This window comes from Vicugna pacos, chromosome 12 (assembly GCF_048564905.1).
Source record: "Vicugna pacos chromosome 12, VicPac4, whole genome shotgun sequence".
Taxonomy (NCBI): domain Eukaryota; kingdom Metazoa; phylum Chordata; class Mammalia; order Artiodactyla; family Camelidae; genus Vicugna; species Vicugna pacos.
The window spans coordinates 49,657,974-49,685,648 of record NC_132998.1 but is presented as its reverse complement, the minus strand read 5'-3'; the positions used below and the strand labels follow the sequence as shown (position 1 = coordinate 49,685,648).

General features: G+C 39.6%; 2 protein-coding genes across 2 annotated transcripts; one reads left to right on the top strand and one right to left on the bottom strand.

The window, feature by feature from the left end:
• The first annotated feature begins 934 nt into the window (after nucleotides 1–934).
• On the top strand, nucleotides 935–14,307 carry GLIPR1 (GLI pathogenesis related 1). The gene is made up of 6 exons (XM_031683325.2): nucleotides 935–1,110; nucleotides 1,911–2,156; nucleotides 8,545–8,657; nucleotides 10,894–10,979; nucleotides 13,909–13,935; nucleotides 14,035–14,307. The coding sequence occupies exons 1-6, from the start codon at nucleotides 937–939 to the stop codon at nucleotides 14,187–14,189; spliced, it is 801 nt and encodes a 266-aa protein (XP_031539185.1). The 5' UTR covers nucleotides 935–936; the 3' UTR covers nucleotides 14,190–14,307.
• Nucleotides 14,308–15,027: 720 nt separating this feature from the next.
• On the bottom strand, nucleotides 15,028–27,242 carry KRR1 (KRR1 small subunit processome component homolog). Its single transcript, XM_006197839.4, has 10 exons — nucleotides 27,104–27,242; nucleotides 24,156–24,328; nucleotides 22,673–22,807; nucleotides 22,353–22,478; nucleotides 22,182–22,265; nucleotides 20,987–21,043; nucleotides 19,654–19,824; nucleotides 17,573–17,650; nucleotides 17,373–17,466; nucleotides 15,028–15,345 (listed from the first exon to the last, which is right to left on the bottom strand). The coding sequence occupies exons 1-10, from the start codon at nucleotides 27,186–27,188 to the stop codon at nucleotides 15,203–15,205; spliced, it is 1,146 nt and encodes a 381-aa protein (XP_006197901.1). The 5' UTR covers nucleotides 27,189–27,242; the 3' UTR covers nucleotides 15,028–15,202.
• Nucleotides 27,243–27,675: the final 433 nt, after the last annotated feature.

Below are 27,675 nucleotides of genomic sequence, written 5' to 3'. Positions count from 1 at the left end.
CGAGATGAATGGGGGAGACTGATGTTGGCTTTGTCCATCAAGTGGCAGCTGCAGCCACCGCACAAGGGCTTGCCATTTAGATCCTGATGCCACAGGATCTAGACTGAAGCTATAGAACATGCTTGTCCTCGAATGCTTGCAGCACTCCCCAAAGCTAATAATAAAGCTTCAAAGGACTGCTGTACACCTGAAACTAACACAGCATTGTAAATCAACTATACTTCAATAAAAATATTTTTAAATATCATTTTTTAAAAAGCTTCCAAAGGCCAGGAAATAGGCTCCGGGCTGATATCTGAGAAGAGCACAGGGAGGTTTAGCAAAGGCTGCAAAGTTAGGAATCCACTGGCGGCGGTAGCCAGCTGCCTGTAAAAATTTACATAACTGTTTTTTTCGTTTGGAGGAGGAGGGTGGACAGAATTGACTCAACCCCATCACACTGAACTGTCGTGAGTGAATTCTAGGTCAGGTGATGATGTTAACCAGATATCCCAGCCACGATGTGCTGCTATGACTCTTAAAAAAAAAAAAAGGTTTTTGTAAAGCATTTTTGCAAGACATTTCTAGAAGTAAGAGATATGTTTTTATTTAACCACCAGAACCTCTGTGAAAACTGAGACTGTTATTTTTGGAGATTCCAGAATTTCCTTGGGAAACACCTCCCAACCCGCAAGCAGGTCTGACGGAGCCTGGTAACAACGCACACGGCGCTAGGTGCTGTGTCACGGACACCGATGAGACAGGGTTAAGGGCAGAACGGGAGCTGCACACCATATATGGAGAAACCCTTTTCTTCCAACTTGCGATGAACTCATGTTCTGCTTTCTGTTTTCTCAAAGCTGAAGGCGACTGTGCTTTGTAAAGCTGGGAGGCGCGCACACTCTCTGCGTGTCCCTGGGGCCCAGCCGGGGAGGCTCCCGGCCAGACGCCCGGAGCATGCGAGTCACGCTGGCTGTGACTGCCTGGCTGGTCTCCCTCGTCTCCAGCTCTCCTTATTCAGCAAGTACTTTGCCAGACATCGACAATGAAGATTTCATCAAAGACTGTGTTCAAATTCACAACAAGTTCCGCTCAGGAGTGAATCCAACGGCCAGTGATATGCTCTACATGGTAAGAAAAAAACAGCAGGACTCCGGCATGAGTCAGTCAGAAACAGCCGATGTGGACTGATTTGGGAGGTGAATTTCTGGCAGTCCTGAATGATTTTGTCGCTGTGATCAGGGTGAACTACACCACCCGTGATCAAAAAGAACCCACTTTCGCTCTGCCGACTCAACCTTGCTATAAGTACGTTTTACTTCTCTTTTTGAACACTTCCTTTCCTCAGGTCATAGACGGAATTTATGCCTCCTTTTGGTCTTTTAATTTTTGTGAGGTTTCTTTGGTTTCTTTGTTTTGTCTCTAAATCTTATTTTTCATTGTTGCCGGCAGAGTATTGACTTTCTCGGGAAGGCAGCCTGGCATTTGGGGAAACAGGAATTTGATTGTCAGGCTTGGGTTATGAATTCCAGCTCTGTGGCTTTGAGCTGGTGTATAACCTTTCTGAGCGTCCTAGGAGAGGGGCTATTGTGGTTATTGAATTACATAAAATATGTGAAACCCTGCATGTATTATTTTGCACGTAATAATCCTTCTGTGAAACGTTGATCTGTGTCACTCACTCCGATTCTAAATTCCATGAACCTAGATTATCCTGTTTCTTCTGAACCCTGGTCAAACCTTGAAGACCATCACATGGTCCTCCACATACAGAGGACATATATCAGGGGTCCTTCTCTATTCTTGTCACCACATCTCCCATTCAGATCCCCTCTTTGCTTGCTCCAGTTACATTGTTGAGTAGCAGGTTTCATTTCTGACCCTCCTACTGTTTCTTTATTGTTTTTTGTTTTGTTTTGTTTTTTTGGCAGACTTGGGACCCAGGCCTAGCCCAAGTTGCAAAAGCCTGGGCAAGAAATTGTCAGTTTGCTCATAACGGACGGCTGAAGCCACCCCACAAGCTGCATCCAAATTTCACTTCCCTGGGAGAAAACCTCTGGACGGGGTCTCTCGTCATCTTTTCTGTGTCTGCAGCCATCACCGACTGGTACAACGAAGTTCAGGACTATGACTTCCAGACTCGGAAATGTGGCAAGGTCTGCGGCCATTACACCCAGGTAAGTATCCGCACTATACTCTCTTGAAACCGTCATTTCAAGGGTGAGGAGAAAACGGGAATTTGGTGCGAAGACAATATAAAGGAAGCTGGTGTCACTGTAAATGTGAGAGAGAAGGGGCTACAGGCTTACTTAAAAAAGCGAGTGAACGGAACAGACCCCAATCCCAGAGGAGATGGTACTTGAAGGGTGTAGTTCTGGGGCCGCCAGGCTGCACCGGCTTTGAGTAAGTCTGATGACAGCTACCTTCCTGTGATACTTTGTTCCATTTGTGAGCAATCAAAGGATCTTATGAGGGAATGGATTTATTTCCAGGTACGTCCTCTAGGAAAGTTGACACAGTTGTTCTGGGGCTGTAAAATGGGCAGGAATAGCCTCTCAGACAGAAGCATCGATGAGAATGGATGCTTCCGTATCCTCTTAGTCTTTCAAAATTGGACTAAGAATCTGTGACGTACCACAGAAGGAGGGAAAAACCCCACAGTCCCAGCCTCAACAGAGAGGCCAACCTGTAAGCTTACGTAAACCTTCCTGCATCTGTTCCGCTCCCCAGATCTACAGTATTAGTCCCCGGAGCCACACTCAGCGCCTCCCACTGAGATTTTTTTGTTTTTAATTCAAGCTGGTTTAGGCTTCCTATCCAAAACGCGTGTGATTTGGCAACATGATGGAGACAAACCCCCGGAAGCATCGTCTGTAGTCTTCTTAGCAGGCTGCCTCCCTACACAGGCCACATTTCGTTTGTTTCTTTACTTTTATTTCCTGGCCGTCCTTGTCAAACCAATAACGAAAGGTAGCGAACCTGTGTTTGAACCTGTGTTTGGTTTTAATGTCCCAAAATTTGTTGAAATGAGGTCTGAGGGCAGAAGCATTTTTAACAAGGCAGTTAACTTGAAGCAGTAGGTGTTTCTAAAGAGTAGCATGTTAGTAGGAAAGCTCTCAGTGCAGTTCAGTCTTCACAAAACGCCTTCGATGGCACTGGTGGTGTGACACGTGCCGCGGTTACAGGAGGTTGTTTCGATGAGAGGAGAGGAAGGATTTCAGTGAAGTTTTCATCTCAAGGGTATTGTGATCAAGGAGGGGTTATCAAGCCATCAGTAGCCTTGGTCCCTTTCCTGGAAATACAAATAAGGCCTCCTTTAGACGTGTCCAATCAACCATCAGTTTTGGTTTATCTTTACAAATTAATTTAACCAGAGAATAAATTCGGTTGGATTCTCACAAATCCTGAAGGTCAAGAAAGCAAAACCCAGATTGCCTACAAGTGGCATCTGGTGCCATTAAGCACTGCGGTGTTTCAACCTCCAGAAATCATTATTAGTTTGAAGGTGCTGAGGGGGAGGGTATAGCTCAGTGGCAGAGCACGTGCCTAGCACTGACGAAGTACTGGTATCTCCATTAAAAATAAATACATAAATAAAACGAATTAACCTCCCCCCCATTGAAAAAAACCTAACAATCAGTTTGAAGATGCTGGCTCCCACCCAATCAGTGTTCAAGCCTCTCCCCTATCCCAGGTACTTTGTAAGACACCAGTCGTATGTTTTAGAGCAGATTCCTAAAAACAGCCTGAGATGAAAGCTTATGTGCTAACATTTTACTGGGGAACACAATCGCAGAGAAGGGGAAGGGAGGAGATAGGAGGAATGCAGTGAGGAACTCAGGACACACGTGGGAATGGCCCCTGGCCCTTAGGAGTGGACACTCTTTCTGAAGAGACACACGGGTAAGAGGATGTACCACAGCACACGGCCACTACAGTTCGGAGAAACTGGCAGCGTGCCACGTGAGCCACGAAGACAAGGCAGCTAACCTGGTCAGAGGAAGGTGTGGAGACGTAGGAGTCGTTCATACAACAGGAGACACATGAGTCGGTTCTTGAGAGCCGAGTGAGAGTCTGTCAAGTGAAAAGGAAACGAAAGAGAACTCCTGGCAAACTGAACAAGGTGTGGAAGATGCACAATGCGTACAGGTGAATTTGTACTTCAGAAGGGCGGCAGTGGCTCCACACACCGGATGTAGAGAGCTCAAAAGACTGTTAAATTGACAGTGGACTCCCAGCCACGCAAGCTAGAAGACACTCCATGTCCGTCATTCCAGGGCATCCAAGTGAGAGGAGGAAACTTGATTTTATGTCACTTAGGCCTGACATTTCAGAGATGGCCCTCCTAAAATTAACTGAGCTTACTTATAAATGTTCCTCTTTCATATGTAGGAAAACAAACAGAAAGGGCTAATAATCGGGACAAAAGAAAATATTTCCTAAAATCCAGTTCCTTGTGTACAGGTATCAGAACCCAAGCTGAGTGATCCTAAACTTTCTCTTTGAGAGATCACTAGTCTACTTCAGATCAGGGAGAGGATGTCCAGGGACCCCCCCCCCCCGGGTCTGGGAACATGCAGCACAGAAGCTACTTTTTACGTGAATGTTTTACTTAGCTGTCTACATTTAGGTTCTCGTATGGAAAGTAACCCTTAAAAATTATGTTAAAAATAATAAAAAATAAAAACAGGTAAATCTGGAAAAAAAACCCAAAACCAAACTCATTCTATTCTCACCACATACCTCTAAGAGAGATGCTATTATCCATAGATGCATAAACAGGCTCAGAGGGGTGTCATTTAGCCAGTAAGAGGAAGAGTTGGAATTCGGATATAAGGTATGTGGCAAGGATTAAATAATGTAATACATGGAAATTATCTAGCAAAGTACTAGTATTCAGTAGGCATTGATCAAAGGTTAGATCTCTTCCATGAGTTGTTTTCCCACCAATAACATTGGAAGAAGGCTCTGACTGCTTGGCTAAAGACTTCCTGTTTTCACCCTTGCAAGAAATCTCGCTGGGTGAGTTATGATTACTCAGTTGCCATTTTAAATTCATGCTGGAAATTACCTCAAGTGGGTATTTGTAACTTCCCACTTACCCTCGTCTCCTGTGAATAAAAAGCAAGTTATTTTCAGATTTTGGCCAGTAAATAGTCGTTGGACAGAGTAAAAGCAATAGGTTCAGATCCGTTATTACCTCATAAAATTGTGACATTTTTTGACATGTTCACTCAACACTTTGGTTCTGTCTTCACTAGAGATAGATTTGCATTGTGGAAGAATTTTGGTATATTAATATAGAAGATTATTCAAATTAGATATTTTGATGCCGACAGTTCAGCTCTGCAAAATTTCGGAAAAGTTCGACTTAAATATCTGGGCGGGGCAGCGGCTCAGGTTTGGTAGTGCGGAGAGTGCCCACTAGACGGCAGTATTGATCGTATTTTGCCGCCCCCGCCGCAGCTCCCTGAAATTCTTATTTTTAACGCCCTTGCAGAACGAGTGGAAGTGTGCCGTGTTTCAGAGTTTGTCTAGCTGGTTTTGTACATGTTGCAGTGTTACCATATCGCTGATAATGAGCCAGATGGACTCGTACTGAGAACGAGAAGGGGAAGATGGTGGGAAGGGAGTGTTAGCGAGGCTGGAGAAGCATGCCTGCCCCCACTGGGTTGAGTTCCCCAAATGCGATGTTTTTGTCAGTTTTATAGAGTCCTCCCTGGTTTTGTTAAAAAGGAAAGCACTCTGGAAGCATCTTGCTGAGGGCACGGACGGTCCTCACAGTGCTTCGTGGTCAAGTAGAATTAATTAGCTTCCACCTTTTATCTATAAAAATTGAGGCAATACTTATTTATTTGTTATGAGGTTAAATATGATGTTCCATGTAACGTGCTTATCACGCCCCTGGCACTGGGTAAATTCTCAATAACGAGTAACTCATTTTTTAAATTTTTATTTTTTGTTTACCATATTAAAAGAAATGAAGCATGCAACAGGAATACGCCTGATAAAAAATAGTTTCAAAAGTTTAAAAGCAGAAGAAAATTAGTCATGAGAAAAAAAAAATCAGTCATAAGAGAATAAGACATGAACATTTGCTGAGAGCTCGCTATGTTCCGGAAGCTGCCCTAAGCATTACTTTGGGGCATTTAAAATGTTGAAGTAAGACTGTGGAGTAGGTGGTTATCCGCCTTTGAGAGAGGAGGAAGCTGAGGTCATGTTCACAGCGAGTGGCTGAGCTGGAGAGTGAACTTGGTCTTTGTGGCCCCAGAGCCCACAAATGAGCCCAGAAGCCGAATGCCCATGAAGCTTTTAAAAAGAGAGACCAACTTGAAGGGATAAACTGTGATAGATCCGTGCAATAAATATTACTCCGCAATAAAAAGAAGTGGCTGCTAATGAACCCAACAACGTGAATGAATCTCAAATGCTCATGCTTAATGAAAGAAGCCAGACTGAAAAAACTATGTTTAAACTGAGTCTATTTATATAGCCTTCTGGAAGAAGCAAAACTACAAAGACAGAAAGCAGATCTGTGGTTGCCAGGGGCTGGGGGTTGGGAGAGGAGCTGACCACAGAGGGGCCCAAGGGACTTTTTGGGAAATGGTCTAGATCCTGAATATGGTGGAGGCTACACAACTCTTATGCTTTTGTCAAAATACATAGAACTATATGCCTAAAAGGGATGGGCTTTCCTGTGTGTTGCTTACAACCTGACTTAAAAAAGACCAACTAAAACAGAAAATATATGGTAACAAATGCCTGCATACTCTTGGAAAAAAGAGAACAGAAAGGTAAAAGAAAGGAGAATTTAAAAATAGCATAAAGCATTAAAGGTGTGTGTGGGAGGAACCCCCAAATAAGAAGACTCGTGAGATAACAATAGTGGGAAAAAGTGCTCAGAGACGGAAGGAGAAGAACTATAAAGTGATTTACTCAGATGACAGTAGAAGGAATACGTATACACAACACTGCACCCAGTCAGCACAGGTAAGAGTCACCCGAGGAACTGGTTAAAATACAGATTACATTGTTTGGGCTGAATAATATTCCAGTGGGTGTATGTGTGTGTACACATTCTCCTTAAGAAGGAATAACAGTTATTTGTAACAACATGGATGGATCTAAAGGGTATTTCACTAACTGAAATAAGCCAGACGGAGAAAGACAAAGACCGTAAGAAGTCACTTACATGTGAATCTAAAAAAAATTTTTAAACTCTTATAAACAGAAAACAGACTGGTGGTTGCCAGAGGTGGGGGGGGGGGCTAGTGGGTGGTGAATGAAATGGGTAAACATGGTTTAAAGGTACAAACTCCCAGTTATAAGTCCTGGGGATGTAACGGACAGCATGGTGACGATAGTTAATAATACTGTTTTGTGTATTTGAAAGTTGCTGAGGGAGTGAATCTCAGAAGTCCTCATCATAAGCAAAAAGAGTTATAAACGGTGATGGGTGTTTACTAGACACTGTGGTGATCATTTTGCAATATATACAAATGCTGAATCATTATATCGTACACCTGAAACTAACATAACTTTATGTCAATTATATCTAAATTAAAAAAAAACACAGATTTCAAGGCCAATTCCAGTGACTCTCACCCAGTAGGACTGATACGGCCCAGAAATCTGCATTTTAAACAAAACACCCCAGGGGAAGTCGCTTTGAGATGCGGTGAATAGAAATTAAGACATTTAAAAAATAAACACAAAAATGATTGGGATGTTAAAGCACAAGGATCAAACCTGAGAATTAATGGCCATAAAATCAGACTCTCTCAGCGAGACAGAGGCTAATTCGCTTGGGTACCTGGAGTTCCCTGCAGGGGGTTCTAGGGTGTGGGCTGGGAGGGAAAACACCCCAGCAGCGTCCTCCAAGAGAGAGCGGCACCACCTTCTCTTTCCAGTACTGGCGAAACTGCCTCCCAAGCTCCCTCCCCCTTTCTTCCCTTGTTCTTCTCAGTCCACTTAGTTTGTAACAACCAAAGTGACCTTTCTAAGACCTGGAAAAGGGCCCGCCTATCACTTACCTACCAGGTTCCCCACGAGTTGCTCCTCTGCCTCTGACCTCGGCCTGTGACTCTCCCCTCTCTCGAGTCAGGTCCCAGCTCCGCTCTCTCTGCCGCTCCTGCGCCAAGCAGACTCCGGCCCGGCCCCGGCCTGGCCCCAGGGCTCCCACTCAACAATTCCTTCTCCTGCACGGTTACCCTGAGGGCTGCCTCTTCATCCTTCAGGGCTGGACTCCAGTGCCTATTCCACCCTCCAGAGCCGTCTTCCCTGCACACCCAAGTCAAAGAGCCCCCTTCCTCCCCAGCAGTCACTCTATCCTGCCACCCTGTTTTATTTCTTCATTGCACTGTCAAAAATTATCTTAATTATCTGTTATGTTTATTTCACGCACACAGTCTTGTTTCCAACTGAATTCTGAGTGCCTAAAGCTTCCCTGGTACTAACTGCTGTACCCAACGAGAGTGAATATACCTGACCACATTTATGAAGGCCTAATCATACTCGTGTCCATTTTATTAACTCTCTTCTTAAAAATCCTTATATTTTTTTCAGGTTGTTTGGGCAGATAGTTACAAGGTTGGCTGCGCAGTGCAATTTTGTCCTCGAGTTTCTGGCTTTGAAGGTTTTCAAGGTTTAGCACATTTTATATGCAACTACGGACCAGCGTAAGTGCTCAAATTAACCTCTTTCTGGAAAAAAAAATCTATTTTAGAAGTAGTTATCTTCATTATAGAATATAAGCATCCCCTCCTCCGTGCTACCCGGGGTCTCCCTGACCCGCATCGTCGGAAGCACAGACATCTTACTGACCGGCCCCCCCCCCCCCCCCCCCCCGTGCCTCGCCACCGCTCAGTGGGCTAGTGGAAGAGGCGATTATACCTCTGAGGAGGAAATAAGTACCTCGATGAGCAGACAGTGGTACAGTGCCTAGCATACCCTGGCCACCATACCTAAGGTTTTCTTGATCTTGTTACTCATATCTAAGCTTTTCTTTAAAGATCTGTCTTTTCTCTTTGCCAGAGTTCAAGGGCCTCAACCCGCTTATCCCTCAGGTGACCAGGGGAAACACTGAAAGTTTCTGCCTCTTTATTGGGCCGAATACTTGAGGTCCCTTTGTCTTAATCACCATCTAGACAAAATCCAGGCCTTTCCAGGAGCATGTTTCTCCCAGGATAAATTCTGCCATTCCCTAGAAGTCACAATTGCCTTGTTTTTAGCTTGTGTTTGAAATAGCAAGTTTCCCTTTTTCTTTATAGTATAGAATACACAATTAACAAAGAATGAAGTAGCATAAATTATTTTACTAAAAACATTTTGGAACGTAACCACTCAATGACTACTGTACTTCTTAGTCCAATGATCACTGTCCATTTTGGACATCTTTTATCATTGTTATCAGACTCTCTACTCCTTTCACCATTTTCCACAGTGTAGAATAAGCAGGAGGGCAAGTTTAATTTCTGAAACAACCTAAATTAATTTGGAGCAAAACAAGATTAGAACGTATATTTTTGGTTAGAAGTGAGGTGTTAATGAAAAATAATGTCTCTAAGGGGGTTCTTAACTTTGGAGATAAATTTATAGTACTAGGTTAGGGGAGTCCATGAATTCGGGTTAGAAAAGTTAACATCTTTTTCACTACTGTTGTAAATAACATTTCTTTAGGAATGAAGGTAACAGTCCAGTCATACCAGAGCACCTAGGACTGTACTGCGCTTCTTTGTGAATGTCACAGCTATGTTCATATCACATTCTCCTTACTGCATTTATCTCAGAAGTTGTTATTTATCACTACTTTGAAATTACTATAATCAGGCTCCCTGCTAGATCTCATCTAATGCTTAACAGAGAAGTACATGTTAGTACGTCTCAACTATTTTTTAACATTTTAATAACTAGCTCTATTTAATCAGTTAACTTTATAATTCCACGAGCTTTATTTTAAGCATTTAAAAACTAGAGTCAGAGTCCATAGGCTGCACCAGGCTGCCAGAGTGTACTGTGACACAAAAGAGTTAAGAACTCCTTTCCAAAAGCAGAGTTCTAAAAGAGATCAGTGCCATGGCAGGTTCATTGAAATAAACGTACAGCCTCCCATCGAGGCTACGCCAAAGCTATTCCTGGGGATATAAAATGTTTGGATACTACTTCACTTTCTAATCTGTGCTTTTGGTCAATGACTTACACTTGCCTCAGCCTCTAGCTTTGGGGATAAAAAAAAATAATAGTATCTTTGTCACAGGATTACTGTGAAGACTGGTTTATTCAGGGATGCTTGGGACACTGCCTAGCACATGAAGAGTGCTCAGTAATTATGGTGTTATTCGTATCACATCTTTTATGTGAAAACAAACTGCACTTTAGAAACTCCCCCATATCTCTTGTTATTCTTTTGGAAGGCAGTTACCCCAGTCAAATGGGTCTTATTCAGTAAAAACTATGAAGGCTTGTTAGACTGAGAACAAATGTGGGTCATGATAGCTTTTCTAAGATGGACAAGTGATCACACAGGCCAGATAGTAAGCAGACGGAGCACTGCCCTGAAGCCAGACAAATCCAGGTTTTGTTCTTTGGTATGTGTACACTGTGACTTTTGGCAAGTTACTTAATCTTTTAGAGTTTTAGTTTCCTCATCACTAAAACAGAAATAAAAATCACTTCCTCCCCAAGTTGTTTTAAGAATTAAGTGAGATGATTAAGATACAGGTTCATAGACATGGGCACGTAGAATGAACTCTGCAAACATTAGCAGGCTTCCATTTCTGCCTCTCTCCACTCCTCTCTCCAACCCTCTGAATCGGTGGACTTTCTCCTAGCCAAGGACTCATAATAAATAGCAATTGAAAAAGCAAAACAAAACAAAGCCAAAACTTTAATGGACATCTTTTTTCTACTTCCTAGAGGAAATTACCCCACCTGGCCATACAAAAAAGGGTCCACTTGCAGTGCCTGCCCCAGTAATGACAAGTGTCTGGACAACCTCTGCGGTGAGTAAAAGAAACAGTCTACCAGTAATACAGTGTGTTCAAATTCTTGTAACTCTCTACAGAGCTATTTATTTTATCCTAACAGCTATTTTCAGAAAGTGACATCAGGTAGCAATCAAATCAATGGCTTACTGGCCTAGGAATGAATACACGTTCAAGAGAAATTTAAAGAAGCAAATAATATCCTTTTTATTTAGAGTTAATCAGAACAAGAACAAATGACTCTAGTGTTGGAAACTGTAGACCCAAGATTTGCTAATTTCAGCAAGATCAGACTTTGTAAAACAAAGTCACCCAAAAGAATCTGAATTTTGTGATACCTGCCCAAAGCACCCAAGACTTGCATTTTCATCTGTAGGACTAAATAAATGAAGTAAAGCTGCAATGTGGCACTTTTTACTAGTAAGACAGAAGGCATTCAATGAGGAATCATGTAGAAGGCAAGTGAAGGTAACTTTCCAAGGATGTTTTATGTAATTTTGAAATATTAATACACAACTAGCCAAGAATGTATTTACGGCTCCTGTTCCAGACGCATTGTTTTCCATCCCAGTATGTTTTAAAGTTTTCGCCATGGTATGAAAAGGGAAACCTCAATTAAGCTATTACAGCTGTGCCAATCCTGTAGTACTTCTGTGTCCACATCTATAACCAGCTGAACCCCTCAGGGCTGCAGGGGTGCTTAGAGCAGAAAAAGGAGAGTAGACTGAACTTAACTGCATAAATTTTTGTTTGGCAAAAGTGCTTCATTGCTTACACATTTTCCAAGGTCCCCTCCAGGTCTAAAATTGTAAAATTCTTTTAAACTGCATGTTCCTTTCCTCCCGATTGTAAACACTGAATTCTCATTTTTACTCCACATACAGCAACACTTTATAGCCCAGCTTTCTGAGCTGGTCATGTCTCTCCAGTTCAGCCATTCCTTTTTTCTCTCATATTACTTTTGTTAAGAGAACCCAGTGACACGTACCCACAGTACAACAAATATCTTCTCAGAGTATCAATATATTAGCTGAATTTTTCATGTTGCTGCAACACTGCAAAGTGTATTATTATTATTTTTCCCCCAAGTTATGCTGTATGACATAGGAGTTAAAATCACAGATTTTCGAAACAATATGCCTGAGTTCAGTCTCCAGTTCCACCACTGTGACCTTGGGCAAGTGTCTGGACCTATTTCCTCAACAATAAAATGCAGACAATGGCACATCCTCAGGGGTTTGATGAAACGAATAGAAAAAAGTTATACTTAGAAAAGTGCTTGGCATACAGTATCAATCAATAAACACTGTCTTTCATCCCCAAATTCATACTCCGTGTAATCCCCAATCTTGGGTTTACCTTGTGTGCTAGTGTCTTCTTTATGCCCGAACTTTCAGGTGACGTTTTCATGCTCGTGAATAATCCTCATGATGCTTCCGTAAAGTCAGTGACAAAACCTGAGACAATTACTTTAAATCAGAGTGAAGGATAATTTAATTGTCACCGGTTACCTGTCTGTCCCACTAGACTGTAAATTCCAAACAGTGAGGAATTACGGCTATCTAATGCACCTTGGTAACCAAAGTGACTAGTCTGGCCGGCAAATAAGCACTAATTTGACTGCATGTTTCTCAAAAAAAAAAAAAAATCATTCTCTTTAAAAATCTACATAATTAGTAATACCACCACCAGCACAGTAAGAAGAAGAAAACTGCTGGAGTTTTAGTTTTTGCTCTTGGTTGGGGATCTAGCTAGAAATGGTCTCTAATTCTGTGGGATAAAATTCAGAAATTTAAGGGGTAGTCCAATAATGAAAAGCCCCTGGGCTCTTAAGAAAAACAAAGGAAAAGACATCCTAATTTACAGGGGGTAAAGGTTAGAGGATAAAGGCTTTTATTTAACAGATTCCATCTCTGACAAATAATGGCAAACAATGGAGGAAAAAAATCCCTTTGTGGTCTTCTAGATACTGTTGGTAGGTTCAATAAATACCAATGGAGGCCAGACCAGTGCAGCTTTGCATAAATGTGCTGGGCACACCAACAGTACACAAGCTGATTTTAGCTAGTGTGTGGATGTATATTTGTTTCACTATTCAAAAGTTGAATATTTAACATTTAAAAAATGTGTGTAAGAAAAAAATATAACTAGCACATCATACCTTGACTTCATGGATATAACTGCCAAGAAAAGGTAAAGAAGCAGAAGCTTTGTGGCAATTCATCACAGACAAAGCCCGGTCACATGTATGATGACCGAGGATGCTCACAAGTACCCAAAGGGCCAGCTCCTTGATGGATTCCACCACAGGAATCCAACAGCAGCTGCCACAGAGCTGGTGTGGAAAAGGTGTCTGACCATTTAATAAAAATGTGTAGGAAGGCCATGGCAGATGGGGAATTTTCTTCCTGGTGCTCTGAATGTTAAAATCTGAATAAAGCTCAGTGGAAGAAGAGGGGTAATTATGAGTTTATGAGAACCAAATGCCCTACTGATAAATTAATGGATGAGAGACCCCTGTCTCTGTATCACTGACTGATCATAAGTAGCGTCATTCTTCCCAGGGAGCAACTTACTTTCAGGAAAATGTTTTAATAAATTGCTCACATTGATTACTACTAATATTTAGTTATTTTTATTTTTAATTCTAATGTTTTAATTTTATTTTAAATTGTATTTATTATCTGCCAGATATGATATGTAAAATGATTTTCCATTTATAATAGTGGTATATAAAAAGTTTATATATTAAGTTTATATAAAAAGTTGATTAAAAATATCATCAGTACAAAAAAAATCTTACATAATTAACCTCTGAATATCACTGCAATAAAGCCAAAGGAACAGTCAATGATTATAATTAAGAGACTTCGCTTTTAAAAATAAACAAAAGCCACGCCAGCAGCCACCCTTTTAATTTTTTTCTTTCTTCTCTCTGATTTTACAGCTAACCCACAGCGAGATAAAGTCACACGTATGTATATAAACCTTAAATTTTTTAAGACCTATGTGAGCTATGTTACTGCATTATGAGGAACAACAGTTAAGAGGCTATTTTATGTTTGTTTCACAGGTTACTATTCTGTTGTGTTTCCAGATTGGCCGATATATCCACGTAACAGACACCTGTCTCTCTTTCTCGTCATTAGTCCACCAATCATATTACTGACTGTTATAATTATCATTTTGGTCAAGTACAAATATCCTCATTTAGTTCCTTTCCATTAAAAAAAAAAGGAAAAACAGGAAAAAAACCCCTCATGTATGGCCTTTTTTTAAAAAAAAAGTAACACTGGGTGTATTTCTAATTTTAAAATATTTCAGAAAAAAAAAATACTTGCCGCAAACTATTACCCAAAAGAAGAAATTGTTCGACTTCCTAATGCTATAGGAGAAACTCATCTTTACTTTCCAGTTTCTCTGAATAAGCATTGTTTTCAGGCTGCCACAGCTGTGACTTTCCATAAATAACCTATCCCCCGCGTGCCTCAGCTTCTAAACATGTGAAATGAGTGAGCTAGACTTACGTGAGTCTAACTGCACTGACCCTCATTAGTAAAAACATCCCTGCATGACCTCTTGCATGCTGCTTCAACTCCAAAGATCTGGTTTCCCCGCTCTCTTGCACTCTGATATCGTTCTGGCTTACTCCTTCCTCAGACACAGAATGGAGTAGCAATTAAGGGATTTACTGTAGGAGGCCTTGCCTTTTTGGCTTAGGGGTTAATCTTGGGACAAAATATAAAGTGCGATTATAAAAAGGAATAAGCCTAAATGTTTCCTTGCTGTCATCAGAGAGAGCACTGAAAAATCTGCATGTATTTTCCTCAAAACCAAATGCTGGGCCATGACTTGTAAGAGTAACCAATGGCATCAGACATTGGATCTGATGGAGAATTACAATAGCCACATTCCAAAAATCTTCACATAGACAACCTAAAGAATTAATCCTAAAATCATGATTAGGCAAAACCTGCCTGGAATAGATTAGGTGCAATGCATACAAACACATATATACCACTTTCCAGTGTAAAATTTTTCAAAAAACACATGAAGAATACAATAATTTATAAAGAATAGCTGTTTATAGAAGCACTGTTATAAAGAACAAAACAAACAGAAAAAATTGATGAGAGTATTACTTCTCACAGTTAAGGCAACTAATGCCCTAGTATCGCAAAATCCTTTACAAAAGGAGATAGCTTAATAAATTCTAGATCGGGGTTTTGGGGTTTTGTATGTTACTTTCTTTTCTTCTTTTTCTTTTCATCTGCTTCCATTTTAAGCTTAACTTCGTCAGCTGTAAGAGCTCCCAGTTTCTTACTCTTTGCTTTCTTAACCTTTTCCTTGAGGGCAGCCACATCAATTTTAGTTTCAGTAGAAGCTAAACAAATCAAAAACAATACATGTAATTCTTTAGATTTTACTAAGTAAAACAAAGAATACATACTTAGGACAGTAATTTCAGAGTAGTGTTGTAATTGAAAGGTCATGTTATAAAATATAAAGCACTTGCCTAAAGGTAAGTTAGATATTAGGAAGAAACTTCAAACCAGGAGAAAACAAATAGAAAAGTACTTTAAAAACACATTAGCCGGGTGGGAAGGGATAAACTGGGAGTTTGAGATTTATAGATACTAACTACTATATATAGAAGAGGTATAAACAACAAGTTTCTACTGTAGAGCACAGGGAACTATACTCAGTATCTTGCAGTGACCTATGGTGAAAAATAGTATGAAAACAAATACATGTATGTTCCTGTGTGACTGAAGTATTTTGTGCTGTACACTAGAAATTGACACATTATTAACTGACTACACTTCAATAAAAATATAAAAAACAAAAAAATAAATTATACAAAAGTTGATTAAAAAATGAGTTAAAAAAACTAGTTAGTAAAAATATACACAAAAATGGCATTATAGTTATTTGGGCCATTTACTTGATTCAACTATTTAAAATTACATCTTTTCTCTTAAATTGTTTGAGATTAGATTATTTTAGTTATATTCTTTTCCACATTTGGAACTTTAGAGTATTCCTTAATATGCCAACTTTCCATCCTTCACATTAAAATTATTTAAAATTACATGACATGCAGTTTTCCTAGCTTCAGTCATTTTAATTAGCTAATCATGAAGCTATAGGTCAAAATCTACTTCATCTAATACTACATTAAAAACTAAAAGTAGTTTTCCAGGTATTAGTTCAATTAATGAACTAATATTTTTTATTAGTAGTATTATTATTTATTAGTATTTTTTTTTAGTAGTATTTCATTTAGTAAGATTTTGGTAATAAAGATAATCTGAGAGTATCTGGAGGTCCTCCTAACAGAACCCAACCATCTAATTAATGCCAAAAGCTTGAACAAACTGGAGAAAGGAAGCAGTGAGAACATGCAGCTTCTCTTTATCATTTAAAGAACAGTATTCAGAAGGGGGAAAAAAGAATAGTATCATACAAACTACCCAGGACCTCGAGAGTAGATTTAAAGTCTCTGCTCCAGGGGAACAGCCACACTTCTCATCAGTAATAAACAGATTAAACTAGCTATTGAGTACCTTCAACATACACAACTGACACACTGCACCAGCCAGAAACCACCATGCTCATGCTATTTAGCTTTTGTATAACCAATGATCTAGACAGTAGAATACAGTATTTTTTAAGCCGTTAACACTGACAGAAATTACTAAAATGGCGATGTTACATCTGGCTTTGGCCAACCGGTCACGGGCAGTGCTGCTGGTGACCTTCCTCTCCTCACTGCGCCACTGACCACTCTGAAGAGTGCAAGTGTTAATAGTGGAAAAGAAAATGCTAAAGAGGAAGGATAGATCGAAATGAGGCTAGGGACGAGCCAAAAAGGCACTGCAGTGTCTTCTCTGAGTGCCTTTTTAAATAGCCCCTGAAAAAGAAAGATCTTCCTGTTGTTTTGCTGGGGTCTTTTAGCCCAAGGTGATGAGAAATCCATATTAACAATACAGGAATCAAAATTCAGGCCACAGATCACACACGTAAAGCAAAGCACAGCTTCTGATAAGCTCTCTTTGAGAGCCGTGATAGCAGAGCTCAGCGATCTTACTGCTTAACTTTTATTTTTACAGAGGATTCACTACTCTGGTTGACATCTTTCACAACAGAGTCCTTCTTCAGCACAAGCAAAAGGTCAGGAAGGGACTGCCAATCTGGGATATCCTTAAATTGGCATTTGCTGCTACTCAGCTGTAAATTGCCTCAGTCACCTCTTGTCCTTAGGATCAGTGATTAGTGAAATGCTAAGAGAACTGATGAAAGACATGGTTACTTCTTTACGTAACACTCAGATTCAGACAACTCACTGAGGGTTTACTCTTCCTATGACAGACTTTTACGTCACACCAAGAGGTGGAGAACAAGCATTACCTTCCTTAGGCTTCACAACTGGTTTTTCTTTAGGTGGAATGAAAGCTTTGTTTCTTTCCTCTTGTCTCTTACTGAGCGCTTCTGCTTGCTTAGCCTACATCATTAATTTAAAAAATACGTTAGTAAAACATTTTATAGTTAAATACAAATTCAAGTTTCTATGAAGTTTACAATTAATGTTGTAAGCTAGACAGTCTTACCTTTATGGCTTCCATCTTCTGTCGTTTCTTTTGACTTGCCTTCAAAAAGTATTCACCACTAGCCAATTCTTTATCAATCTGTTGAAATCAGTATTTACAATTACGTCAGAAATAATGTAGATGAGTGGTCAATTCCTAAGAAAGTCACAATGACCTTGAGGTAAAGATAGTGGCGCCAAAACTCTATGTACAGGTAGTGACGTAAAAAGAAGGAAATGTGCTCAAAGCTGAGAAGAATACATGCATGAGAGCACGTAGGGAGGATGGCAGTGATGTGTCCAGGGAATCCACAGACTGCTTAGGTGGGTGGAAGGTCAGTGATTCAGAAAAGTGTGAGAGGAAACTGGAAAGCTGGTTTAGGGGAAGCTTGAAGAAACCTGAATGATGGATAAAGGAGGTAGGATGTGATTCAGAAATGCCGGAAGGTTCCTGAGAAGAGTGAACAACAGAGCAAAGCAGCACTTTATAAAAGGGCAGAAAAAAGGAGAAGAGATGAAAGCCTGGAATGAAGGCTGTGGCACACAAAATGAAAAGCCAAGGACTGTCAGGATACGGTGACTAATTAAATACTAATCAGAGAAAGCAAGAGCTCACTCACTCAATATTTAATCAATATATAATATAATTGATCTGATACTCACAGAGCATTATTATCTCCAAGGCAGTGCTCTTAACTGTTTACTATCACTAAGCTATTTACAGTTACTAGTTTACTTAGCCTCATTAACAAGTCTTTGAGATAGGTATTATCACTATCCCTGTTTTATGTATGGAGAACCTGAGGCGTGGGTGCGTTACATAAACTGCCCATAATAACACAGCAAGTAAGTGGCTGAGTAAGTCAAATGAGACATCACTGATTCAAGCGATGGCAGAAGATGAGACGACTACTGACTAGAGGCAGGGCCATACAAAATGTTTCAGGTGTTTCAAAAGCATGCTTTAGTTACTGGATCACTCCACTTTCCTCCAACTAACAGCTTCCTTCCGGCTTCACTTTCTTCCCCTTCCAGAGCAGACCTTATGATCCAACATTTCCATTACTATTATTTTTTTCTATGACAATCATCATTCCTTTTTCCCCTTTGACCTTTTACTAAACCCTCCCTGAAAAACTACAAACACAGGGCTGTGGGAAAGACAAGACAGTACCCAAAAAGGGATGGGTTTACCTGCTGAGCACAAAGGACTAGTAGAGAGGGGAGACTAACATGCAGCCAAGGGAGGGGATAATGACACAAGACCCCTCACCTAGAAGACAGGTGAGGACAGAATTCAAGAAATGGGTAAAGAAAGGATTGATGCAGATGGGGAAAAAAAACTGAGATAAGAGGAAGTTGAAAGAGTTCTTGCCTGGTGGTCTCAAATACTTCAATAAAATAAAATGCAACGTCATCTGCTAGAAGCAGGAGGTGCCTAAGAATTAAGAAGGCACACAGCTGCCAGACAAGACTGAAGACCTATCGGAGGCTGGAAGCAAGAAGTTTTAGGGGATATAATCCAAAGATACGACTTTCTCCAACTATGTCTGGCAGCCACGTTATGGGAAAGGAGTCAAGTTTCAGAGTTTTGCTGGGCAGGTGAGACAGAAGGAAAAGGGAGCAGGAAAGAAAACAGTGATGGGTAAGAGAGAAAGGAAATTTTAGAAAGGAAGTGATGTCAGAAGACAGCTGACAAAACGAGAGGCATTCATATGTTAGAAAAAGGACAGATGTTAGAATTTCAGATTTCAGAACTGAAGCAATCATACAGCACCCGGTCACACGAATGATGCTACAGCAGAGTAGAAAGAACTGGGGCCTAAATCACTGAATTTTATATCCATGGAACATTCACACTGGCTACAGTTACACAACTGACACCAGCCACCGTGATGTAGTTTACACTCACAGTATGAAGCCTCCACTCCTCAGCCCACTTAGTTTGAAATAAGCCTATTATTACCTTCAGTTTCTTGTATGTCTATACACCCAAACACACACACACACAGAAACTCCACCTAAAGTACGCTCAAAGTTTCTGACAAAGCAGATGAAAATGGTTTCCCCTTCATGTAAAGAAATTCAGCACAGTATACCGACCTGACTTTCTGGCTGTGGTGGTGGGAACGGTGTATACTCTTTCTTAACAGTTTTTTTCTTGGGTTCCTTGCGTTTATTCACATTTTTGTGCTTGAATTGTGGCAAAAATCTCTCCCAACTTTGTGATCTTAACTCAGAATCTTTTGCCAACTCTCGTTTAATCATTAAGGTCTTCAATCATGGCAATATATGAACAAAGTAAACATCTTTAATTTTAAAAGTCATACATCTCTCAAACTAAGACATTATAGACATTTTTCCTATAAATAATAAAATTTAAAAGAACAGTTCTTAGCCTCTTCACTAGGATTAAAACAAACCCATAAGGAAAAATGTAATCTCAAATATGCATAATTAATGAATAATCAGAAAACCATTACAAGTTTAGACTAAGAAATGCAGAATTGTTACAATAAATTGAGAGGAAAGTAAGACTAACTCATCTTTCCAACCATTATTTCATTAAAACCTTTAAAATTCAACTTAAAAACAGCAGGGAGAGTCCTTAATTAGTGGTATTTCCTACAAGCAGGAAGCTTTCAGTGGCACCTGAATATCACAGGGGAAAAAAAATATTATAATTTCTCATGATCAACAAAACCAGTATTTTCACACTGCCCCACTCCATATGAATTTTATAGACACTGAAACATCAGAGGATGCAAACCAGGCATCAAAAGCAAGACTAGCAGACTAGCTCTCTTTATCTTTAATGTCCCAATGTAACTCAAAATTGTTCTTTCATTCCAATCTGAGTGACTTTTTAACTTAATTTCATCAAATTCCATCACAAAACAGCTCACTGTACCATGGTTACGTTTCCAAGAACAATCATGAACGGAGTAGACACAGGGATATATAGCAGATCTCTCTCAGTGAGCCTCTCATTTGAGTGTTAAATTTCAAAAAAGGTTTGAATGCAATCTGAAATATTCCAGACTTTATTTATAGAAAAAAGCAGAATTCTGAAAGATCACATCTTTAAATATAGTACATGGGCTCACAACCTAAGAAAACTGGATTGGTACCATGTACAACAAATTCTATGAAGTTTATTTTCTTTGTATTAAAACTATGTCAATATATTTCAGGGTCTCCTTCAATAATTTTCAAACTGTAACTCCACAGAGACCTAAGCTTCCAAGGCAGCCACTACAGGACTGGGACAGAGCTGAATGGGCTAAACTCTACCTCTGCTTCACCCAGAGCAGCTCTGCTGCATCTGCTTTGTGTATGAGGCTTTCATAAAAGATTTAATTTCAAGAAAAGTTTCTGTGGCTAAAAAAAAAAAAAAGGATAACCACTGTTACAGTAAAATATAATGAACACTCACTTTAATGTTATAAATTGGATGAATATTCTTCATAGTGTCTAGGACTACTTTTCGAACCTGAAATTGGCAAAAAAAAAAAAAAGAATCAGTCACTTATAAAGATTTTAGTGAACTTGGTAGAAGAGGATTAATACATCACAAAACAGCCTATGAACCAGGCAATGGCACAAATTGAATACAGTAGCTCCTTCAGCTGTTCTGAGTGGCTTCTGTATCTTTCATAATAGTCAACCTCCCTTGGAAACAATGAAGTTTCTCAACTTTACTGCTAAGAAGCAATACACAGAATTAGCACAACACTCTGCAGCTGTGCAGTTCAGGGGGAAGAGTGAGTTAGAGTTAGAAAATATGGGCTCAAATAATGAGACTGCCACTTCACATGGGGAAGTCACTTAATTTTCCTGTTCCAGCTTTCTCATTTGTAATATGGAAATAAAACTACCTTAAGGGTCTGTTCTAAGAATTAGATAATACATTTAGACTTAAAAAAACTAAAAAATATTCAATATATTTAAGTTAGTATTGCCCCATGAGAAAAAAGCAGATAACTTATGAGGAACAGGTCCAACAGAATTATTGTTAAAGGCCCTGGAAAGGAAGAAGCAAGATCTCACAGCCAGATACAGACAACAGCATCAAAAGGAACTAACAGGAACACTATCTGCTCCACAAACTTTCTCATAACATTTAATGTGACAAGCCAAATAAAATGTTCATGAAAACACTGAATTAACATTACATTAAAATTCAAACAGAAAATGTATCTTAAGGGAAGTTTTTTTGAGGCTGACCTCTACTGGCTGTATACGTTACTGCAAAGAACAAGTTCTCTGCTCAACTCTCCAGTAACCTGAACACCTAGAATCACATCGTGCTTCTCACGTGTGCGACAGACTACGATCTTAAATGCCCACCTAAAATCTACAGTGGAGGAGGGATGATGTGCAGACCTTCTAATTCAGAAACAGATCTCTGTAGTTACCAAAGGCTGGTCATGATATGTTAGAGTCCAGGAGTGACGATTCCCTCAAATTACATGCAGTACAAAGAATTTACTAATAGAAAATCAAACAAAGCACATTCTAAAAAAAAAAATTACAAAACAGTATGTTATCCAATGAACTATTATATTACACCCATGTTATTTCATTCGTTCTCTGCTGAAAATTAACTTAAGAGAGCAAATAGTCCTCACCTCTTTTAAGCCACTAAAAGGTCCAATGGCTGAAACCGTGTTTCCCTGAACCATAATGTAACAGTTTGTTAAGAGTTCCAATGCCTATATCAAAAGAGCAATAAGCTGAGGGTCAGTACACTGAAAAACTAATGATAGAGGAAGACACACTCTTTCACTAATAAAAAGTACCTTCAATGTAGATCCTTTGGGACCAATAAGCCGTTGTCTTCTTTTTACAAATCTTTCTTTATTTCTTACTAAAGAGCCTATCTTAATGATGTCACACGCAACATCATCCTGAAGGATTCGTACTGCCTTTTGGGAAAATAAAGAAAATATTCCATCAACATTCTTTACAAGTGTATTTCTTTTCCAAACCCAGAAATTAAGCACACAATTATATACAAGCACGAAAACGTAAACTTTATGGGTGGCGGCGGGCAACAGCGTTGTATGTTTTCTCCAATGTTGATGCACATAAAGCAAAGCCTCTGTAATTCTAAATTTACCTGTTCAAATGAAACACTCCTTGCTAACAGTTTTATTAGGTCTCTGGCCCTAATGATGATATATGGATCAAAAGTCTTCTTTGTTGTACAAACAGTCATGCTGCCCTCGATCAGGTCCAGAGTTGCGTTAACATGCTACAAAAAAGGCAAACAAGCAGTTGTCTAAAAATGTATTCAACTTTAGAAAATTATAGAGCCTATCCTAACCAAACTATTCATTTCTGTGCCACTAAGCGATCTCTCAAAATCCATTAATCTCTCCTTGAAGAGACTGGATAGTTAATAATGAATATTTGATTACTTTCAGACTTCAAAGAACATAAGAAACTCAGGCAATTAAAACCATTTATAGTTGGCTTTATAATAATCTGTACTTATTGGAATAAAAATATGTATCTATCAAAATGAGGTCATATTTACATAAGGTAAAAATGTAAAACTATATAATTCCCCTACCCTGGCTGGACCCAGCTCTAATCTATAACCTGCTCCCTAAAGAACGGACTGTCCCTTTCAAAGTTTTCTCTAGCTGGTCTGCATAAGCTAAATACAAAGTAGAAACAAACTATCATAGTTTTAAAAAAAGCAATAATTAGGAAAATTATGCATTAATTTTTGAAAGAAAGAACCAGATTTCAACAAAGCAAATAAAAATGCTATTTTCTACCTTGTGAGCATAATCTTAAGAATATTTCAATATGGTGAATACTGAACAATTCAACATAAGGTTGAGAGTCACTGAGTTTACAAAAAAAAAAAAAAAAAAGAGTCCAATCCCGGGGGGAAACAGCTATAAAATACAACTGGCAACCTCTGCGCCACGCTCACACCCAGTGGGTATGCGTGACTCGAAGGCAGTCCCACAACTGAGAAATACTTTTTCCATCACTGCCTAGAACACATACACGCACACAGATGAACCGAAAGCTTCATAAAATGATACTTATCCTTACCAAATGTAACACGTTGATTTTTTTTAAGGCTCATTATATCCACTAAATTGACTTTTTGAAGGGGGTCTCAATCCACAGTTTGAAAAATAAAACAAAAACAACCACTCTAGGGGCATGGCAGCAGCAAGAAACTGGAAAGGTGGCCACATCCACATCTTTCATTTACAATGAAAAGTTAAGCAATTATATCAGGAGCATGCCTCAGCTCAAACTATGCAAGTTCATGGGGACTATTATAGCAAGGTGGGCATTCTGAAATGTGGAATTCACAGTTGAGTTTCAGGAAGTCTGTGAAACTCCTAAAAATTTAAAGGTATGCGAATTTTTTGAAATAATCTATTACTCACAAAATTAAAAACCAATAAACAGTAAGGATAAAGCTTACCCAGTCTGTTTAAAATGCTAAAGGGACAAAATTAAGCAGCTATGCTAGCACGTTTTAAAAAAATCCATCAGCACACATTCAGTTACTTACGAGTAAAGATACAAGCAAGAGCAAAATCTCAAGGAAATACATAAAATATGCATACATGTTCATTCAAGGCTTTCTGTACCAAAGGCCAGCACTCTTTCAAGTAAGCCTCTCTGTATTTAGGGAACAAAGTTGCAAAACTGCTCTCCTCCAACAGTCCTCTGGGATTGTCCTCTTTGGAAAAAGCTGGTTCCTTCCAACCATCAGGAACAGTGAGGAGCTCTGATTCATCTACAGAAGGGAAAAACCTACACATCAGACTCCATGTGATCTTTTGGACACTTTTTGTACGCACACAGCCATAAGCTTCCCAATACTCTCAGTGCGTTTCCCGTTCCCCTGCTTTTCACATTATTCAGCAGTCAAAGAACACGCCTCTGTCATTATCATCAACACCCTGTATTAAAATTATCTTTAAATTACATGTTCCAGTCACCCCATAAGACAAAGTTCCTTAAGGGCAGGGAGTCTCCTTCGATCCACACTAATTGGCATATACCCGGCAGACAGTGGCTTTTCAAGAAACTTCTATTTCATTACATTACCTTATAGTTAGAGATTCAAACACCACTTTGTCTACATGACTATTTCAAATATAAGTAGCCTTTCAGACCTAACTGAAGTGGAGACTATGTGTTATGTATATTTTCGTGTGTGAACAAAAACTTTTAAAAGTTGATTCTGGTGTACACTTTCAGTTAATATTCACTAGTACAGGGATTTAGGTTTTCCAAAGAGCTTTCATGTGCCTCATTTCTGTACACCCTTCATGACAACTATGAAAGGTATGAAGAACAGGTATTATTATTTCCGTTTTATAAAAGATATTCAGTTCAAAAAGTTTAAGTAATTTGCCCAAGGGAGCAAAAAGCTCACTCAGGCTAGGTCTCCTCTCATTAAAACAAAATGCCTCCTCAGGGCCATAAATTATCTCCCATATCATTTATTTAAAGTCCTGGTCCTGGATTTCAAGAATCTCTTAAATTCAACAGCCATACTTTAATTCAGTACTACTCAAAGATATGATCCATAGTCTTGTAGCATCAGCATAAACTGAGTTTGTTAGAAATGCAATTCTAAGGCTCCTCCAAAGATCTCCTGAATATAAATCTCCAGGATGAGGACCAGAAATTAACATTCTCATCAGGAAATTCTTATGCATACTGAAATTTGAGAAGCAAATCTTTATGTTACACATCCTAGTCAGATAAACTTGTTTTCTTTTTATGATACATCCATTTTGTTATTTCTGGTTCAAATCACAGAGAATTAGCTAGTCTTCATATACCATTCATGTCTCAATATCCTTAAAAAAAAAAACAAAAACCTCAATTTCTACAACAGTCATTACTTAAAATACATATCTGACCAAGTCCCAATCCAGTTTAAACACTTCAATGGTCAGGAATTTAAAAAAAGAAAAAAAAAAAAGAAGGCTAAAGAAATAACACAGGAGTTTCATAATACAGGAAGCACAAGTAACCCCAAAACGTGTAAAGACGTGTAATCAGGAAAGTTTGAATTAAAACTCCAACCAGATACCATCTCACATTTACCAAAATGACAGAAATTCAAAATTCAGATAATAGCAAGTGTTAGCGTGACGGTGAGCTATGAGAACTCTCACCCACTGCTAGTGGGAGTGTAAATTGACTCAACTCCTTTGGAAAAGATTTAGCATTACTTGCACATACTTTACACTTCAGAATTCCAATCCCATACACATAATTAGAGAAAGCACTTAACATGTTAACTAGGAGGTGCGTACAAAGATGTTTATAGCAGCATCACTTACAACGAACAATGACAACAATTCAAATGTACACCAACGGTAGAATAAAAATACAAATAAAAATATAAATTAGTGTATATTCATACAAGGTAACATGATATAGCAGGAAAAAGAATAAACTACAGCTACATGCACTGCCCTGTTGAATAATAAAAATAAAGTTTAGCCTAAGAAGCAAGACACAGAATGCCTACAGTCCTCTTTCAGTCATAAAATTCAGAAACAGACAAAATTAAAACATTTTGTGCATAGGTGGTAAAGATTATGAAGAGAGAAGACAATGATCAACACGATTCCAAATAGGTTACTTTGCGTCCCTAAAGGAAAAGAATGACCTGAGAGGCGCATGCATAGGGCATTGAGAGTATGGTAATGCTCTTTCTACATAACGGTCTGAGTGTTCCTTTCCACCTGCAGGTTTTATTCTTTAAGGTGTACATATACTGTCCTCTCTGCTATATATTTTACTCAATTAAAACACCACCAACCAAATACTTTTAATACCTCCCTAATGCCTGTAGAATGAGAGGTCAAGGTTTTTAACACTTTCAACAAGACCGGTTGAGCAGGCCCCAGGCTATTTCTCTGGCCTCTCTTCCTGTCATTTTTCCTGAACAAAAGCGATAAAACAAGACAACAAACCAAAAGAGCAATTTAAAAATAACGCAGTCGAAAGAGTAGGAGTTGCGTCGACTAATATTTTAGCAGCCTAACAAATAGGAATAATGATAAACGTTCTCAAATTTCTTCTTGGCTGACAAACGAGCACTAAAGACACGCCAAGTATCTCCTTCTTTCTATCACTATGCCTGTCTCAGTCCTTCATTATCACTATCACTCGTTCACTCAACAACCTCCTACTCCCACCTCATCCCATCCCTCATGCTGCCAATATCGCCACGAGTCTAAGGTAACGCCCGAAGCGCCCTGCTCAATTTCTCAGTTTTTCAGTCCTCACCCTTCTACAGAAAACACATTCCGAAACACCTCTACTTTGGGGACTTCTAGCAAAAGCGATTAGCTAGGAACACGCAGCTAGCACCATACCAGCCAGTCGTTCCAGGAAGTCCCGCCAACTCCAATCATTAGGAATTACAGGTAAGCAATTTTACAGAATAGACTCAAGACGGCGTTGCACGTTCCCAGCCAGAGAAGGAAAAAAATCCCAACTCAACATCCACACACACCAAGCTTCGGTTCTCACACAAGCTCACCTCGGTTCTCCGGCTTCGGCTTCTTGCTACGAAACTCACTTTTCCCAGACGCCGCGGCGGGACAATCCAACTTAGAGGACGCCATCTTCAAACTGCTTCCGGTGTTCCCGGAAGTGAACCTTCCTTAAATTCTACCGGCTAAAATCCCCGTACTCAAAATGAGTTCCGCGGAACTCAGACGAGGAGATGTGCGCAGTCTCCGTGCGTGCGTACGCTAGAGCCCGCGTATTTGCATAAACTACTACGTTTCTCCTGCGTGCCCAATGGAGAGCTGGAAACTTCTCTTCCGGGATGCACTGCATGCTGGGGATTGTAGTTTAGCACTGCGGACAGTGGACAAGCTGGAGACGGATTCATCTCCCGTTTTCTCGGGGCCGCAGTGTCTAACCCATAACGCCGGACTCCAGGCGTTAGCCAGAGTGCAACCTCTCATTGATATCGCTCATTCACTTATTTGATAAATATTTATATGATCGTCAAATACGTGCAAGGCGTTGGGAGGTGGTACGGATATGATAATATACGGTCTTTGACCGCAAGGAGTGACGATAACAGCTGCCATTTATTGTGAG

Excerpts from the sequence above, each read along its gene's own strand:
- KRR1 (XM_006197839.4), bottom strand. The coding sequence starts at position 27,188 with ATGGCGTCCTCTAAGTTGGATTGTCCCGCCGCGGCGTCTGGGAAAAGT. Across the intron at positions 22,266-22,352 it reads CCAAAGGATCTACATTGAAG|GCATTGGAACTCTTAACAAA; the intron begins GTACTTTTTATT and ends CTTTTGATATAG. Across the intron at positions 17,467-17,572 it reads AGAAGATGGAAGCCATAAAG|GCTAAGCAAGCAGAAGCGCT; the intron begins GTAAGACTGTCT and ends TTAATGATGTAG.
- GLIPR1 (XM_031683325.2), top strand. The coding sequence starts at position 937 with ATGCGAGTCACGCTGGCTGTGACTGCCTGGCTGGTCTCCCTCGTCTCC. Across the intron at positions 1,111-1,910 it reads CCAGTGATATGCTCTACATG|ACTTGGGACCCAGGCCTAGC; the intron begins GTAAGAAAAAAA and ends TTTTTTTGGCAG. Across the intron at positions 2,157-8,544 it reads TCTGCGGCCATTACACCCAG|GTTGTTTGGGCAGATAGTTA; the intron begins GTAAGTATCCGC and ends TATTTTTTTCAG.